This window comes from Sceloporus undulatus, chromosome 3 (genome assembly GCF_019175285.1).
Source record: "Sceloporus undulatus isolate JIND9_A2432 ecotype Alabama chromosome 3, SceUnd_v1.1, whole genome shotgun sequence".
In the NCBI taxonomy this organism is placed as follows: Eukaryota; Metazoa; Chordata; class Lepidosauria; order Squamata; family Phrynosomatidae; genus Sceloporus; species Sceloporus undulatus.
This window is the reverse complement of record NC_056524.1, coordinates 240,621,610-240,639,780: the sequence shown is the minus strand read 5'-3', so window position 1 is coordinate 240,639,780 and position 18,171 is coordinate 240,621,610. Positions and strand designations below refer to the sequence as shown.

At 40.3% G+C, this 18,171-nt stretch overlaps 1 protein-coding gene across 1 annotated transcript in view; it reads right to left on the bottom strand.

Annotated features, from left to right (window-relative positions):
• Positions 1-18,171, bottom strand: part of RNF13 (ring finger protein 13) — a 116,758-nt gene that overhangs the window by 90,919 nt on the left and 7,668 nt on the right. Inside the window, exons 2-3 of the mRNA XM_042460112.1 lie at positions 8,851-8,977; positions 4,307-4,387 (exon numbers count right to left, since the gene is read on the bottom strand). Of these exons, the coding sequence (XP_042316046.1) occupies positions 4,307-4,387; positions 8,851-8,964 (195 nt within the window). The 5' untranslated portion in view covers positions 8,965-8,977. The remainder of the gene's footprint in view (positions 1-4,306; positions 4,388-8,850; positions 8,978-18,171) is intronic.

The following is an 18,171-nucleotide window of genomic DNA, read 5'->3' as shown; positions in this document are numbered from 1 at the left end:
ATTTCACTACTGCTAAAAATCTATCTCTCTCGCGCCCCCCCCCCCCCCGTGTGTGTATATATATAAAACCTTTGCGACTGAAAGGTAATATTTGTAGACTTGAGCCTATTTCCTAAGATGCATGAGATGCAGATCCTCATGCATCTGAGGGAGCAGGCTCAAGTCTGCAAAAGCTCGTGCTACCAGCTTCTTTCTTTGTTAGTCTGAAGAGTGCTACAAGATCACTTTACCTACTGATTTTCCAGACTAATATGGCTATGTCTTTGAATTCTCCCTCTCTCTCTCTGGGTTACACAATATTAAATAAAGTTTTCCTTAAATTGATCAAAATTATGTAACCACAAAAGCAAGTATGTGTCAAGATACGAGTTTCAATATACAGTGGACCTTTGTTATACGCTGGGGTTTGCTTCCAAGATCTCCCGTGTATAACAAAATCCGTGTATGCTCAAGTCCCATTAAGTATAATGATAGAGCAAAATGGTGTCCCTAATAAAAAATGGAACATCAAGGTAAATTTATACTTTTTTGGAACATTTTCAAACTGTGTATGCTTGAATCCGTGTATAAGAAGGTCCGACTGTAACTGAATACTGATTTAACTGAAGAAATACATCTACTTTGAAACTGAACTAAAAGTTACACAAGATGGACATTTCATTATAAGTAATTTCTAAAGGAATAATTGCTAGAATGAAAAGCCCTTTGTATCTGTGGGCATTCCACTCCTCCCATCTCCCCATGGGATGCCAAAAATTGTAGGACCTCCAGTCTTGCTGTTTTTAAGGGCAGCACAGCCATGTGCACATGCTGCCATTGGAGAGAACGGGGTGGGGCCATCTGCAGATGCTCCAATCCATGGATGGCAAGCCCACAGATACAAAGGGCCAACTGTAATAGATAGCTACTATGTTCATCCAGCCAGAAACTCTATTTTCAAAATATTCAGATCTTCAAAACAATTAAAGCAGATTCCATGTTATTTGAACTAGATGCAAGAAGCCAGTCATCTTCTCATCATTTATTCTGGAATATGCATTGTTACATTATGTTTGTACTCTTCTGCTTCCAAAAATGCAGACTGTCCTGCAATGGCATCTAAAAAAAACTCCAAACCTACATGAGTATATTTTAACCACAATTCCCTGAGGTTTGACCAATTTCCCTGATTCACTCTGACCTCTCAACAACCTTCCGTGACCAATCTCATTTTTTCTGACTTTTCAGCATCAATCCTGGATATAAAGAGAATGAAGAGTTTTACTTAGTGAACTAATTATAGAATTAACTAGCAAACTATTTTCACAGATTGCAAGAAACATACTACTGAAGGATGGAGCACAGTCATCATTTTGGGTGGTTGATGTGGAGTGTTGTGGCAGCAGCCATTTTTAATAACGACCTACTGAAAAGCCTCTCTGCAAAGAGACCGCAGAGACCATTATTAATATGGGCTTACTCTGCAAGCCTCAAAGCTTGGCAGTCCCTCTGCCTCTTGTTACTGTCTTCATACCGGGTCCCTAATAGAGGCAGAAGCTTTCCTTGCTATTCCTCCTTCTTGTTCCTCATTTAAGTGGGCCCTTGATATCTGCTGGGGTTTGATTCCAGGAACCCTCATGGTGTCCAAAATCTGTGGATGCTCAAGTTCCATTAAATGCAATGACATAGTAAAATGGGGTCCCTTATATAAAATGGCCAAAACAAGGTTTGCTTTTTGGAAAAAAAGAATACACACACACACACACACACAGGGAGGGAGGGAGAGAATATTTTCAAGCCATGAATCCATGGACAAAGAATCTGTGACTGTTGTTGTTGTTGTTGTTGTTGTTGTTAAGCTTTATTTATAAAGCCCTGTACATTTACACAGTGCTGTACATATAATCAAGTAAAAATTAATAAAATAAAATAAACCTGCCAGTGGTGTACATTCTAGGAAAAACAACTAGAAGTCAATATATATTGTACATATTAAAATTCAAAACAATATAACAAACAAACAGGTTAAAAGAAGCATAGGATAACAATCATATGCAGAGGGCTGACTGTATTCCCTTGCCTATCTGTATTTGTATAGATGTAGGCATTTTAAGATCAGCAATGTCAATTACATCTGCCCCCAAATGTAATCCTTCAAATAAACAGATCCTGTATAAAGCCCCCAAAATGCTTCAACTGAAGCTATAAATAAAGCTTCAAATGTCTTTACAACAACACAGAGAGTTCGGGGAAACAAGCAAGATGAGCTTACAGTCCTAGTGCAGGAAGAGTAAATGTGACTTTATAGACATAATGCCTCCTATCATTGGAATATTACAACTGAAAGGTATAAACAAGTCACAAAGAACAGCTGTGGCAGAAAAGAAGGAGGAAGAGCATTATATGTCAAAGGAGATTATCACATCAGATTTTAAATCTGCAATTAATAGTGTTTTGGCAATAATTATCACACAACATCATGGTTGTTTCGTTGCTGCTTTGCTGTTGGAGTGACCCTTTTTGTTGACAAGGAACATCTGTTAATAAAGCCCCCAAAACACGTCTATAGCACTTGAATTAAAGTGTGATAACTCCTCCGGTGGCCATTCCATTACTGGGCAAGATACATGATACCAGTATCTCCTCCTCCATCCTGCTCCCTATTCCAGAGCAGGCTGGGTTTGCAAAACTTTCCACCCTCTGCCAGATGAAGACCCTCCTGTGCTAGATTCCCCTCATGAGGAGACCCTGTCACTTCCCCTCTGGCAGACCAGGATCGAGGGGAGGGGTGGAGAGGTTGAGAAACTGCTCGCCAGTTTGCCAAGGGAGAAATGCTAGATTCTCTTCATGAGGAGATCCTGTCATTTTCCCTTTGACAGACAGAGGGTGGAAGGTAAGAAGCAGCTTCTCTTCCCCACCAGTCTGCAAAGGGAGAAATGCTAGATTCTCCTCATGAGGAGACCCTGTCAATTCTCCTTATGTAGATGGAGGAGGGTAAAAAGCTGCTCTTTCATTTTTCTTCCTTTTTTTAACAGACATGAATTTAAATACAAGGTTTTATTCTTCAGATTCAACCAAAGCTTTGTTTGCTTTCTGAAACCTTCCACACTAGAAATAAAATAAAAGCTTTTACATTAAATTTCAATGTTCTAGGACTCTAGCTACAGTTACAAGAAAGTGGCTTCTTCCCTCATCCACTTTTTTTGGGATGGTGTGCCTTCACACAGTGAAACCACTGTTGTAAAGATTATTTTAATACACATGCCAGTCAATTAAAAGGAGATTTGAACCTAAGTCACATCTACTTTTAAAAGAAATGTGAAAGCAGAGTAATTCAATACAATGTCTCTGAGTGCATGTAAACTAATGGAAGAGCTTTTTAATAAAGCAAAAATAGCAGAAATTATCCACTGCTTTCAAAGTGCAATGCATCATAGCAACCTCCATTCCTGCACTAGCAATAATCCAAATTTCTTCATATAGCTTTAGGAGAATGTTTTTATGTCTAACAACTACAGCAAACCTCTTTAAGTTTTTATAGTTATAATACCCATGTTATGAAAGCAAATCCAGAGAAGTTAATTAGTATTGGCTGTCTTGATTCCAAATTTTTGGGGTTAGGCATTGGAAAGTTAAAGCATATTCATATAGCACCTGTCTTGCAACAGTGTGTGCTTATGGGGCATGAACAACAATATCTAAACAAGGTTTGTGCAAATACTTTGCAATTATCATCCTACATTTTAGTGTTTCAACTGGATATACTGATTAAAGCACACATTATATCATTCACACAAGCAGATGAGATTTCCAGACATCTGAATCAAATGAATCATCCCTTAGTCCTTACTGTCGATTAAATATCTGAGATGGTGTCAAAGGATTTACTATATTTCTTCTGTGAAGCAATTATTTTGGAAAAACTGATCCCTGCATGACACACTAATTTGGTTTTAAAGGTTGGGGGAAAGCTAGAGAGTTAAAAATTTTCTTTCTGCTGACTTTATGATGTTAAGCCCATAGAGCTATTAAGACAAAGACCAAAATCCAAAGGAGATATCCACTGCAGAATTTCTTGCATCAGCAAAATCAGAAATCAGGAGGCAATCCACTCTCTCATCCGCAGTCTGACTTGCACTTCAAAATCCAGCCCCAGAAGACTGGGAAACTCCCTGGAGCTGGTTTTCAGGGAATATTAAGGGCTGGGGGACAAGAGGAGAACTTTCTATTGCGCTAGCACAGTAACACGACACAAGATTTAAGCCTAAAATAATATATTAAGTACGCAGCACCAAGCTGAATGGTATTTATTTATCCCAGCTCTTACCTTCAAGCCTTCTGTTGGTAGTCTATAGCCAAACCTTGCTGGCAGGTCATCAAATGTCTGTGTTGCATTTTCAAAATTAAACTAAATGAAAAAGAAATGCAAAATTGTATATTATATACTAAAACAAATAACAAACAGCTTCATTTATATACTGCTTCATACTGAACTAGCAGTGTCTAAGCGGTTTACAACTGTATGCTAATTTCCCCCAACAATCTGGGTACTCATTGTAGCGACCTCGGAAGGATGCAAGCCTGAGTCGAGCTTGAGCCCTTTTGCTGGTATTGAACTTGCAACCTTATGGTTTTAAGTGGTGGCTGCAGTACAGGAATTTAACCACTGCGCCACCAGGGCTCTAAAGAGAAGACTGGCTCATATAAAACCATTAACATACAACTGATATTAAGATTCCACAGTGTAAACTTTACCGCCTTTCTGGCTTTAGGGAGAAGAGACTGGTGTATATTCACCTTCAGGTCTGAAGGATGAAAAATCTAAACCCAAGGCTCAGCTCTTTGTGTTCCTTTATTCATCCACTGATCCGATTCAGTTCAGTTTTTATATAGCTCACTTCCATATTTTAATTGTCAAGACTATTTGCCTTCACATATGATCATTCTTTGCCTTGAGATGAGCTAAATTATGCAGAAATGTTTAAAAGTCCTTATAAATATTTACTGTTAAAATCGTGTGGGTTTAAAAATAACAAAAAATAAAAGGCTTTGTAGAAACTCCAAAAATTCTTGGTCATTTTAATGTGCCATAATACTGTTGTTTCTGCTGCAATTGATGCCTCTAGAGGATATTATAGAGTAAGAACAAGACATTTCTGATTTTTAATTTTAAAATGTACCAGAACGCGTTTTCAGCTTTTAGAACAAATATTTTTATCCCTGTCTTGGGTCCCATACAAGGAGTAAGGCAGGATATAAATTAAGTAAATGGATAAACAGATCAGTCTTCTGCCCCCATCAAGGTATCATTTTTAATTAAATAAAGTTGCAGAATGCCTTCTTTCATTCTGGTGGTTCACAGTCTGCACATACCAGAAATATTTTTAAAAGAAACCTTAAATTGTGCAATCCATATCATTCTTTGCATGTGCTTCTTCCACACACAGGGATTCAACAACCATATGAAAAACAGACATACTCCAAAGTTGGGAAATTTAAATTATAGTCATTAAAAATCTTATAATGTACTGTTCTTGGAGAAGTAAAATTCATTCAATAGGAGGAGAATCTAGAGTGGATATTTTGTAGAGAGAAATAAGGAAATGTATACTAAAATCCAGCTGCTGATCCAAACTTGAGTAGACCCATTTGATCAGTGGAATTTACATAAATGTTGACTCACCATTCAGCAACTGAGTAAATGAGTCTACTCTAAATTTTGGGATTAGCAAATAGATTTAGGCTTTTGTTTTAAAACCAAGTTCCTGGATTAATGTTGGAGATCATACGAAAAGCACTTTTGCAAGTTGCTACAAAAATAAGGAAGAGAAAAATAAAATCATACTTCTTATAGAGAAGGACTGGGTTTTCTATACAGTGCTACCTCGGGTTACGAAATTAATTCGTTCCGCCGTTCCGTTCGTAACCCGATAATTTCGCAACCCGAAAAGGCTTTCCGTTAGCGCTGGAAAGCCGCTAGCCGCGCTTTGCGTTTGAATTTCGCGCCGAAATAAATTTCGTAACCCGAAAAAAATATCGTATCCCGGAACAGTTTTTTCCAATCTAACTTTTTTGTATCCCGGAAATTTCGTAACGCGATCAATTCGTATCCCGGGGTACCACTGTAGTTACATGTAATGCTAGCAAAGATATTGGCATAAATTTACTTTCTTTATTAAAAACAAAAGAAAAAGGAGGATTTAGATTGATTAGATATATGCAAGCTAAATACTCTTCTCTTACGCGGGGGATCCGTTCCGGACCCCCCCCCCCCACATAATAGAAAAAACACGTAAGCTCAAGCCCCATAAAAGTAATGGGGCTCGTGCCCGTGACGCACCCCATGCTCCTTCTGGGCCAAGGCTTGTAGATTCTTTTTGTACAATATTGCCAAAATCCGACCATTTCTCTCTGCCTCTACTGCCAAGATCCTGGTCCATGCCCTAGTGATCTCACAACTTGATTACTGTAACGTCCTCCTGGCTGGGCTTCCTTTTTCTCACCTCCGTCCTTTAATCTCTGTCCAGCATTCAGCTGCACGCATTATCACTTCCACCCACCGCTCTGACCACATCTCTCCTGTGTTGGCATCCCTTCACTGGCTCCCCCTCCCTTTCCGCATTCAGTATAAGCTCCTGCTGTCGACATTTAAAGCCCTCCATGGACGGGCCCCTCCTTATTTATCAGACCTTCTTTCTCCTCACCTTCCCACTTGGGCCCTCCGTTCTGGTAGTCAAGGTCTGCTGTCTCAGCCCAGGATTTCCTCTGCCCCATCCCGGATTCGCCCCTTTTCACTTGCTGCCCCTCACTCCTGGAACCTTCTTCCCCCACAAGCAAGAGCCATCACTTCTTTAACCAGCTTCAAAACGGAGTTGAAAACCATCCTGTTCAGAGAAGCCTTCCCAGGCATTGCATAATTGTCGCTTACTATTTGGTGCCTGTTTATCAAACCATTTCCTGTATTGCTATGTACTGTATATGTATTATCCTACTTGAGAATATGTATTTTCCCTGGAAGAAGATTATCCATCCATTATGAAGCCAAGCCCTCCCTCCAGTCCATCTACCTTGGTCCAGGCCTTGGAGGTAGAGAGGAACTGCTGGACCTCTTACCCTTTCCCTCCACTGCTCCCTTCTCCTTCTGTGTCATGTCTTTTTAGATTGTAAGCCCGAGGGCAGGGAATCGTCTAATTAAAAAGATTGTATGTACAGCGCTGTGTAAATTTACAGCGCTTCATAAAAAAGGTTAATAATAATAATAATAATAATAATAATAATAATAATGGGAACTTTTTTTCTGGCGTGGCTTCCAGCATATGCTGAAAGCTGCATATGGCGCACCTGCATATGACTCAAGCACATTATATATCTATCAACACCTATTTATATTGTGGCTGGACACAAACAATATGGAAGAGCTATTAACCTCATGGGTGGAGTTCTTCAAAGGATCTGCTTGTGGGCCTTCCAGATATATCTTACTGAACAGATATGACTTTGTGACTTTCTAGTCAGAAAGACTGGGAAGAATATTTTTGGTAGTAGCATGGCAAGCCTGATCAAGACGCCTTTAAACTAAATCATTGGGGAGGTGATTTCGAGATGATAGCTCAAACATCAATTTTAAGGCAAACTCTAAACAAAAGGATGTAAATTCTTTTTATGTATTTATGCCGCTGGGCCTTTGCATATTGATATGGGCGCTGTTTTGTTTTAAAGAGTTAAAAATTTTTAAATTTTAATAATGTAATGTTTTTAATTGTTTGAATTGTTTTTTTAAAACTTTGTATTTTTAACTTTAATCCTTAAGCAATCATGGAGCAGGATGAGGTACCATAAAGCTCCATCAAATGGGACAAAGGGATCTGTCCTCTTCACCTTCCAAAGCTCATCTTTCAGCCACAGCCATGTGCTACCATCACAACTATTGCCTTGCTCATAAAAAGCAAGGTGGAGGGGGCACAGATTGTGCCCCCAACAACAAGAAAAGAGTTTGACGTTCCTACACATCTCCTCTCACATGCTCCACCAGTGAAACAATAGCTGTGTTAGGAGGGTATACTTATGGGTCAAAGTTGGGATTTGGAAAGTGACAGAGGTCCTATGTCTTGCTTGACAGAGGTTTAAAGTATCTCATCCTCCTTCATGATCTGTTAAGGCCTAAAGTTACAAGAGCCTTGTCCCACATCTGACTTGGCAAGCTTATGTGACATATAGGGATTTCTACAGACCCCTGGTTTACCACTTGACAGATATGCCCAAGGAGTAGCGAGACTGTAGGACTGAGGGAATATATCCTATTCAGACTACAGACTGGGTATCTTGTGTAGTACTGGCCTAAATGTAATGAGGATAGCAAAGAAAACTTGGACAAACATGGCTTTGGGAATTTGGAAAGAAACACTGAATTTTGTTTCTTGAGTAGAATTTGTCAGGAAAAAAATTGTATGCTAGCTCACAAAGTAACACATAAACACATCAAACTGAACCAGGTAATAATTTTAAAATTTTATCTAATACACAACCAAAACACTGAAGGATTGCAAGGACAGATTTACTGCTTTAAAGTGAGTTATCCCTTACCTCTACAATGTAGCGGTTGTGAAAAAGTGAAAAAGCAACAGCATGTTTATACAGAGGAAGAATACCTGTGCCCAAATATGAGAACTGAAGAAAACATACAGATATACTTTTATGACACTCTTACTGACCTACTAAAAAATTATCCTTACTACACACTTCCCACCAACATATACTGAGCTGAGTGGTTTGTTTTGTTCCAAAGACCCCACAAGGAAATGACATTCTCGTGTAAATTTATTTTGTAAGGTTGAGCACCAAATTCCCTTAAACATTTTTTAGAATACTTACCGCTAAGATGTCTGCCTCCACAGGCAACAGGTTTAAGAAAACAAATAGCTGAACTGTGAGGATGGTATAAATCTGAGTGGCAGACAACATTAACATTCCAATTGACAGCAGCATTTTAATTAAATTCCTGAAAGACAAAAATAAAAGGAAGTTAAGAAATTTGCACCTTGAGTCAACAGATATTTCCCCAGAAATGGCGCCCTCTGGGACAGAACGGGGACGCAACTGGAACGTCCAGCAGCAAAGGTGGCATTCCAGTGTGCGATAAAATGGGGTTCTTGGCCCCATCCCATTCCTTGCGTGCCTGCATGCGTTCACGTTTAGAACGCACTGGGCCCATTTTAGGGCCAGTGCAATAAACTCCAAGGAATCTAATTACAAGATCATTTTATGAAAGGCAACTGGAGTACAACTGATACTCCTCATTACTGACTGAAACTCCCTTTATAAATAAAAAATAATTTATCACAATAAGTCAGACATATAGATGCTTGAAGGCTCAGACAAAGAATACTTTGTACTTAGGCCTGAAATATTCTACAGTTTGTCGCCTGTATTATTTGATCTGCCACTTCAGACTGTTTTGCTACATTACATGTAGGAATCAGTTCACTGACACCTGCAAGCAGTACGATACCATCCTGTCATTCTCAATTAATGGAAGTTCCACAATTAATTACAACACCAATATAAGAGGCGGATGTTGTAGTAAGAAATGCAAAGCAGTCTGCCTGTCCTCCCACTCCTTCATCCCAAATGTTGCTCTGCCTGTATGTAGGCTTTTAAAAAGGAGGCCATATAGAGTCACGAAAGGAATATGTTGAAAGAAATATGTGATTATCTTATTAAGATGCAAGAGCCACTAATTTAGATTTTCAGTGTCTGCGTATTGTTGGTTAGGATTTATAGAAGAGCTTTTCTAAGCTTCTGTATGTAGGCAAGCTAACTGTTCTAAAATACATATATTTTAAAACGATAACAGAAAACAAGTGGGACTTGCAGCAGAATAATGCTGTGTGAATTTGCATTACTCAGGATTCAAACCACCATATTCTGATTCTTCTGTTTTCTACATCTACAAACCCTAAATTTTACTCTTAAGCCTGTTGATATTTCTCTCTTCTGCATGGTTGTTTATATGTACTGTGCACCTAGCTACATTGTAAGAGATGAGGAGTTCTAATTTGTGACTAACCTATACTTACAGGGAGCTACAGGGAGAAAACAACTTCCTTGTTGCAACAGCTCCATTGTCTGCCAGTCCGTTTCTGGGCAAAATTCAAAGTGCTGGTTTTGACCTATAAAGCCCTATGCGGCTTGGATCCAGGCTATTTGAAGGACTGTATCTCCCTGTACGAGCCTCCCAGAGTATTGAGATCTTTTGGAGAGGCCTTTCTCTCTGTCCCGCCTCCCTCTCAGGTGCATTTGGTGGGAACAAGAGAGAGGGCTTTCTCTGTAGTTGCTCTCAAGTTTTGGAACTGTCTCCCTAGAGAGGCCAAGATTGGGCCATCCTTACTATCCTCCTGATGCCAGGTAAAGACATTCCTGTGCAGTCAAGCCTTTTAAGCTGAGAAGGACTGGTTTTTCACTGCCGGACTCTACAAATTTTAATGGTTTGTATTTTAATGTGTTATATTTTAATTTATAACTGTTTTAATTCTTAAAATTGTTTAATTGTTTTTTAATTTTTATATTTATATATTTTAATATTGTTGTACTGTTTTTAAACTGTATTGTTTTATACTTGCTGTTCACCATCTTGAGCCCCTGTATTGGGAGAAATGCGGGGTACTGTATAAGAAAATAAAATACTAATTTAAACACAGAATAACTAAAATTTCTTATTACTTTTCAAAGGCATCACAGATAGCAGTTTTACTCTTGAACTGCTGAATCATGCACACAATAGCAATATCATATATACGCGACTATAAATTGTGGATAAGCTGAGGGCCAGTTTTGGTCTCACAATTATGGAATTTGCTATGACCCATGAATAAGATGGAAGTAAAATTTAGGTACATATAAAGGATGAAGCAAAGAAAAAGGATGCAAAAGAACTTACAAAACTCTGGCAAGTGTAACTATTCATGTTCACCCTAAAGGATGGTTGATTGAGAAGTGAATTAAATTCTATTGCACAACATTTAACACACATTGTTGGCCACCTCCATTACTGGCCATAAGGTTCAGGCATGACTGTCAGTTTCCGAGGCCGTTTCCAAGACAACAGACAGTCATTAACTTGACTCCTATGGAAACCAGCATTGATCTGTGGGTAAGTTGACCCAGATTTTCATGGTAAATTATTAAACTAAACATTCACAACTTTTAGTTGAATATGTACAGTAAGTATCCCATTCACTAACTTTTCCCAGGTATTTTAAAAGCATACTATATGAAAAACATCTATTGCTTATCAGTGATCTACTGATTATGACTGTCAAACTTAACTTACTGAATTCGACCTCACAGTAAAAGAGTCCACAGGAACGCTGGCTTTCCATTCAGCAACAATGTGCTGATATGCTGCTTGCTAAACCCCTGACATTTGGTCCATGATTTGTTTAGCATGGCATACAACCTGACAGCAGGCAACGGTCTAGTATGTTTCTTGTACAAACTAGGTTGAGAAACAAACTAAAAATCAAATGATTTATTCTTTAGCTTGTCATGGGAAAAAGAAGCCCCATTGCGGACTGCTGCTAGATTCATACACATCACATTAAACAAACTGTAGAGGTGAAGTCTGGTATGTTCAGCAAGTCCACACTATAAACAGGAACCATCCTACATCAGGAACCAGCATGCTGGTTTGAGCTTAACAGGCCAGTGTTCCCATGGGAATAAACTACACCCAAGACAAATATAACCATAGCACCCATTATGTATTTTTGTGAGCAGCTGACATTTCCTCCTCTTTCCCTCCCTTAAAACTTATTTGAAGGTATCACTGTCAACAAATCTAAAGAGCCTAATATTTTGAAAACCTCCTATTTGTTAAGGTTTCATACTCCAGCCAGGGCCTAAATAACCAAGGCAACAGATTTACTCTGATATTTGAAGCTAAGCAGGGTCAGCCTAGTTAGTACTTGGATGGGAGACCGCCAATGAACACTAGGCAGTGTAGGCTAAAGTGGGGCAAGTACTTGCTCTCAAGGCTAATTAATAATCTGAAAGGAATCCCAAAGCACATACCGGTAGTTCTCTGAATCATAAAGTCATCTTCCTAGGCCCAATGACACGAAAATAAAAGCAGCTTTGCTAGATATATCCATTCTGACAGGAGTTGCCAAAAACATGTGCTCTGTTAGCATTGTGCTAACAGAGGAAGTGGAGTAAAATGGGGTGTTTGGTGGGAAGGTTTTAACATCGGATTGGGAAGGGACGGAAGTGGAGTTAAATGGGGTGTCTGGTGGGAAGAGAGATCCAGAGGAGGATGGGGAGAGAAGGTTTTAACATCAGATTGAGAAGGGACTCACATCTTTCACACACACACACACACACACACACACACACACACACACACAGAGGGAGGCAGGGAGAGTGGGGCATTGGGGTGGTGCTTCTTTAAAAACATTTCAAAGTACAGTGGTGCCTCGGGATACGAAATGATAGGGTTACGAAATTTCCGGGATACGAAAAAGTTGGATTGGCAAAAACTGTTTCGGGTTACGAAATATTTTTCGGGTTACGAAATTCATTTCGGCGCGAAATTCAAATGCTGCAAAGTGCAGCTATAGGCTTTCCAGTGCTAACGGAAAAGTGTTTCGGGTTACGAAATTTTCGGGTTACGAAAGGAATGGCGGAACGAATTAATTTCGTAACCCGAGGCACCACTGTAGTATTACTGTATTGACCTGTATATAAGTGAATCCAGGATTTTAGGGTCAATTTTTGGATATTTTTTTTTAATTTTAGTTGAGTATATATGGTAAACAGCACAGGAGGGATAGGAGAAGCACACACACATAAACTAATCCTTAAATATCTGTGTACGTGCAGTTGTATGTGAAGTACATTTGACCGAAAATGCTGTTTATCCTTAGTTTTTGGTCCAGACTGTAAAGCATGTATTAGGAGCAACTGAGAGGGAACAGATGGAAGACCATTCAATTTGCCTCATAAAATTAAGTGAAAACAGAGCCAATTTTTCGCCTACGTAATCCCAATTTCACAGTGTCTGCATAGACCTTTCAGTGGGCCACACTCAATTCAGCTTCAAAATGATACAATACAATTATGTGAGCTTATAAAATCATAACAGGGACATGACTAAATTCAGTGTGTTGAATTAGGCAAGCACATTCCATGTGAAATGAAAAGTAGGCTGACAGTCGAGTCCTTGGAAGCCAAGCAGGGTCAGTCATAGTTAGTAATTGGATGCGAGACTGCCAATGATGCTATAGGCTAGAGCCTATACTGTATGTCAGAGGAAGGAACTAACCAAACCACTTTGGTATATTCCTTGCCTACGAAAACCCTATGAAATTCATGGGGTCGCCATAAGTTAACAGATAACTTGAAGGCACATTCACACACACAAGGAAAGTGGAATATTTCTGAAACTAGAGCAGATGAAACATATTGAGTATAAATAAGTCAAGACATTCAAGGCAACAGGAAAATCAGGCTGACACTTCCTCTAACAAGATGGACAACTTGGATTGCAGAATTTTGCAAAGCATCTATGGAAAGGTGCATACACACACACACACACACACATATACAGTATATATATATAATGCAGTCCACCTCTGCAATTCTAAGAAAGAAGAGATTCCCAGCCACATCCTAATGTCCTCCTTTGAGCAGGCTTAAAGACCTTCCAAGTATTAAGTAATGGGAAACCCAAGTTTGCTCTGAAAAATATGAGCTCTGGCTTGCACCCCTACAAGTAACTCTATACTGTATTATACAAGCAACTGCAAAATATATTTTTCAGCTGTGCACACAAAGCACATCAAGGCTGTCAACCTAACAAGCACTCTTACAAGAAGAAAGTCATATTCATCTTGGTAACTGTATCTTTGAATTAATATGAAGAGAAACATGCAAGTGCTCAGTGCCACAAATGGGGTTATTGGGCAGAGGAGTACATGGCAGCTAAGAACAGCTATGCACCTGTTTTCTTGAGCCACAATTTCAGTCTTTAAGGCACTGGTATGTAACAATGATATAACTTTCAGTCCAAACACATCCAGGGTAGCACAGTGGTATAAGAGAGGCCAAGGCTAGTACATCTCCTCCAGACTGTTATGCTTGCCACACCATGAGTTTGCTTGTTTCAATAATTGCCACAGACAAAGAACATGACAAATAGGTTCTGCAGCCAAGAGAGAGCTGCATATAAAGTTGTCACAACAATGTGAAGCATTTGAGTTCTACAGGCTGTTTAGACTCGCATTCAGATTATCAAATCTGTGAAACACACAGGCTTTATTCACCAACATGCAGCTGTTTTGTTCATGTTTTACTTTTCCCTTTGCACATGTGAGAAAAAAAATGAGGAAGCTGCAACCAACCACAGATTTCCATTACATTTGTGCCAAGGATTTTAGCTGACTAGGAACTAGCGTTAATGGCTTCCAATTCACCCTGTTACCAGGTTTGCACTCAGGGAACATGCATGAATTAATGTGTGTTCTGGATACACATGCCTCTCAGGGATCTTGTAATTTTGGTCAATAGCACATCTTAGGCAAATGAAAATAATCACATTCACACAAAATTATCTGAAAGGAGAATGTTATTCAACACAAAGAACTCATGATATATGCAATAGCTGCATTGGGGAATAGCAAATATTATGACAGAGCTTCTCAAACAGCAAAACGTACAAGCAGAATACAGACAAATACTTAAAAGAACACCGTTGCTTTAGGATGGAGAAATAGAAACTCAAAATGAGCAAACTTGCAAGACTGAAAACTTTTGGAATTAAGCTACATGAAGCTCACCCAATAAGATGAAAAGGACTTTGAAAAACAAAATGAAAAAGAATTACCAAAAATCCCAGAATCTAGAGGTTTTAAAAAATGCTTTTAACCTAGAACAAATGAAGCTTAGGCCTAGAGGCAATGACTTTAACAGAAGAAAAAGCTAGCTAGTGAATTCAAGCAGCAGCCTCTGGGTTCACATACAACTCACTCCCAGCAACTTTCTTCAGAGAGGGTTTGCCATTGCCACCTTCTGAGGCTGAGTGTCACTTGCCCAAGATCACACAAGGCCAAGTTTAGTAGGGGAAGCCCACAGTCTTATTTCAGTGTCTCCTTTAGACTTCTCAATATGGACACTGAAGGCCCTGTTGCAGTCACCTGCAACACCTGTGGGATGTTTGTCTTCTTGCCTAGGGATATGGGGAACTTGACCTGCACTAAGTGCAAGTTGGTAGCCCTCTTAGAAGAGAAGGTACAGCAGCTGGAGGCCCAGGTCACTACACTTCAGTATCATAGGGAGCAAGAGGTTCTCCTGACCAGAACGGACCAGATGGTCCTGGACAGGAAACACACAGAGGAAGTTGATGGGGAGGAGGAGGTCACTTCACACACAACAGAAGTAGATAGTTGGAGGAAGGTCACACACAGAAGAAGCGAAACCAGGGAACATTCTGTAAGCTTACAGATACAGAATCGATTTCAATCTCTCTCTGCTATCAGGGATGATGAGGAACAGCAGCAGGAACAGACCTCAGGGACAGAGCAGGGGACCCAGAGAGCTCCACGAACAGCCGCTGCTAAGCTCGTAGGAGCGAGTGGTGGTCGGGGGGACTCCTTTGCTGAGAGGTACTGAAGCAGTGGGGTTTGTGACCTGATAAGATGCCTTGGGAGTGTGCTGTCTCCCTGGGGCAAAGAGCCGTGATGTGACAGAAAGGCTGACAAAACTTGTCAAGCCTACTGACCATTACCCCTCTTTCTTTTGGTTCATGTGGGAACTAATGATACTTGCAAGGCACAGCCTTAAATATCATAAGGGATTAAGGAGGTTTAGGTAGGAAGTTGAAAGAGGTGGATCACAGTTGTTCATCTCCTCCTCTCTTCCCCAGTCGAAGGGCAATGGGCCAAGGAAGGGAGAAGAAAATAGCGGATGGGAACAACTGGCTCCTAATGGTGCCACCAAGAACGATTTGGATTCTTGGATCAGTCTTGGGCTGGGTTCCATGAGGAGGGACTTCGACAGGGTGGGTTGCATCTCACGTCAGTTGGCAAAACATTTTGCCAATACCCCTCAAGAATTTTGATCAGGAGGGCTTTAACTGAATTATGTCGGGGAAGGGAGACAGTATTCTGGAAGACAAAAGGGCGGAGAAGAGATGTCAAACTGACAGAGAGGGAACAAGGCAAACAGGGCAGGCCAACAGTGGGAGGAAAAAGACTTGCACAGCCAGCAAGTAAAGGGAATACATGGTCTTAGATGCCTCTACACTAAGCGCAGATGAGCATGGGAAAAACAAGATAACTTCAACTCCTAGCACAACAAAGTAAATAGATAATAGTCCATCACGAAACCTGGTGGGATGAGTCGCATAATTGAATTAGAAACAGAGAGGTACAGTCGGTCCCACCTTACGCGGGGATCCGTTCCAGATCCCGCACGTAAGGCGAATTCCGCCTATGCTCGAGCCCTATGGAAACATGGGGCTTCGTGCTCGGCGTTGCGGCGGGCGCAACGGGCGCACGTGCCCATTCAAATGAATGGAGCGCTGCGCCGTTCCGCCCCGCGCGTCTTGAGCGCGTATGCTCAAGCCGCGTATGGCGCGGCGCGGCCCTGTTATAACCTTTTAAAGAGAAATAGGCCAAAAGAAAGGAGGAGGATTGCCTTATATGTCAGGACATTTACATCAGTGAGAGAGATTCAGCACATCAATCCTGGAAGCCAGGTGGAGAGCATCTGGATAAAAAATTAAAGGGGAGGGAAACACAAAGGATGTTAGGGTGGGAGTCTACTACAGACCCCCAGTCAGACTGAGGAATTGGATGATGTCTTTCTAGAACAGATAACCACACATTCAGAAAGGAGAGATGTAGTAGTGATGGGCGACTCAACTATCCTGATATGTTGCTGTAAGTCAAACTCGCAAAATCCGCAAGGGTCTAAGTAAATTCCTCATTGCCTCGAGACAATTTTCATGTCCAAAGGTGGAAGGGCAAAAGGGGTTCAACTATCTAGATCTGATCCTAACCAACAAGGATGACTGGTTAACGGGGTGCAAGTGGTGGGATCTTAGGTGGAAGTGACCATGTTTCTCCTGAGTTTGTTATACAATGGAAGGAGAAGCCAGCAGAGTCAGAACACCACATTCATAGATTTAGGAAAGCCGATTTCAGTAACCTAAAGAAATACTGGGTGTGATCCCATGGTCAACAATAGTAAAAGAGAAGGGAGCTCAAGATGGAGGGGAGTTTCTTAAAAGGGAGATTCTGAAGGCACAATTCAATACAGTTTCCAATGAGGAAGAAAATGGGAGATGTCTCAAGAAACCAGGATGGATACTAAAGAACTTTCAATTTCTGAGCTAAGATGAAAAAGGGACCGTATAAGAAATGGAAAAATGGGGAAATCACCAAAGAGGAGTTCAAACAAATAGCAAGCCTGTGTAGGGTAAAGTCAGAAAAGCCAAACACAGAATGAACTCAGGCTTGCTAGAGAGGTTAAGAACAACAAAAGGGCTTTTTGGATATGTACCAGCAAAAGGAAGAAAAGGAAAACGGTAGGGCCACTTGCATGCGGAAGATGGCAAAATGCTAACAGGGGACAGGAAAAGGCAGAATTACTCACACTTTCTTTACCTCAGTCTTCTCAGAAAAGGCAAAGGGAACTCAACCTGACGAAATGGAGCGGAGGACAGAAAGAGGAATTTCAGCACAGAATAAGTAAAGAGATAGTACAAGAATACCTTGTTAATCAAAATGAATTTAAGTCTCCCAGGACCAGATGAACTACATCCAAGGGTATTAAAAGAACTGGCAAATGTAATACGGAGCATTGGCAATAATCTTTGAGAAGTCTGGAGAACAGAGAAGGGCCAGCAGACGGAGGAGGGCAAAAAACGGTGTCCCCATCTTCAAAAAGGGAAAAAAGAGGATCCAACAATTATCGTCCAGTTAGTGTGACATTGATACCAGGAAGATCTAGAGTAGATAATTAAACAAAAGTCTGTGAACATCTAGAAAGCAATTCCTAATCAACAAAGTCACACAAGTTTTCAGAGAAGAAATCATACCAGACAAAACCTGATCTCTTTTTTTGATAAAATAACCAACTTGTTAGATGAAGGGATCTGTGTATGTAGTATATCTTGACTTCAGTAAGTAAGAGAAG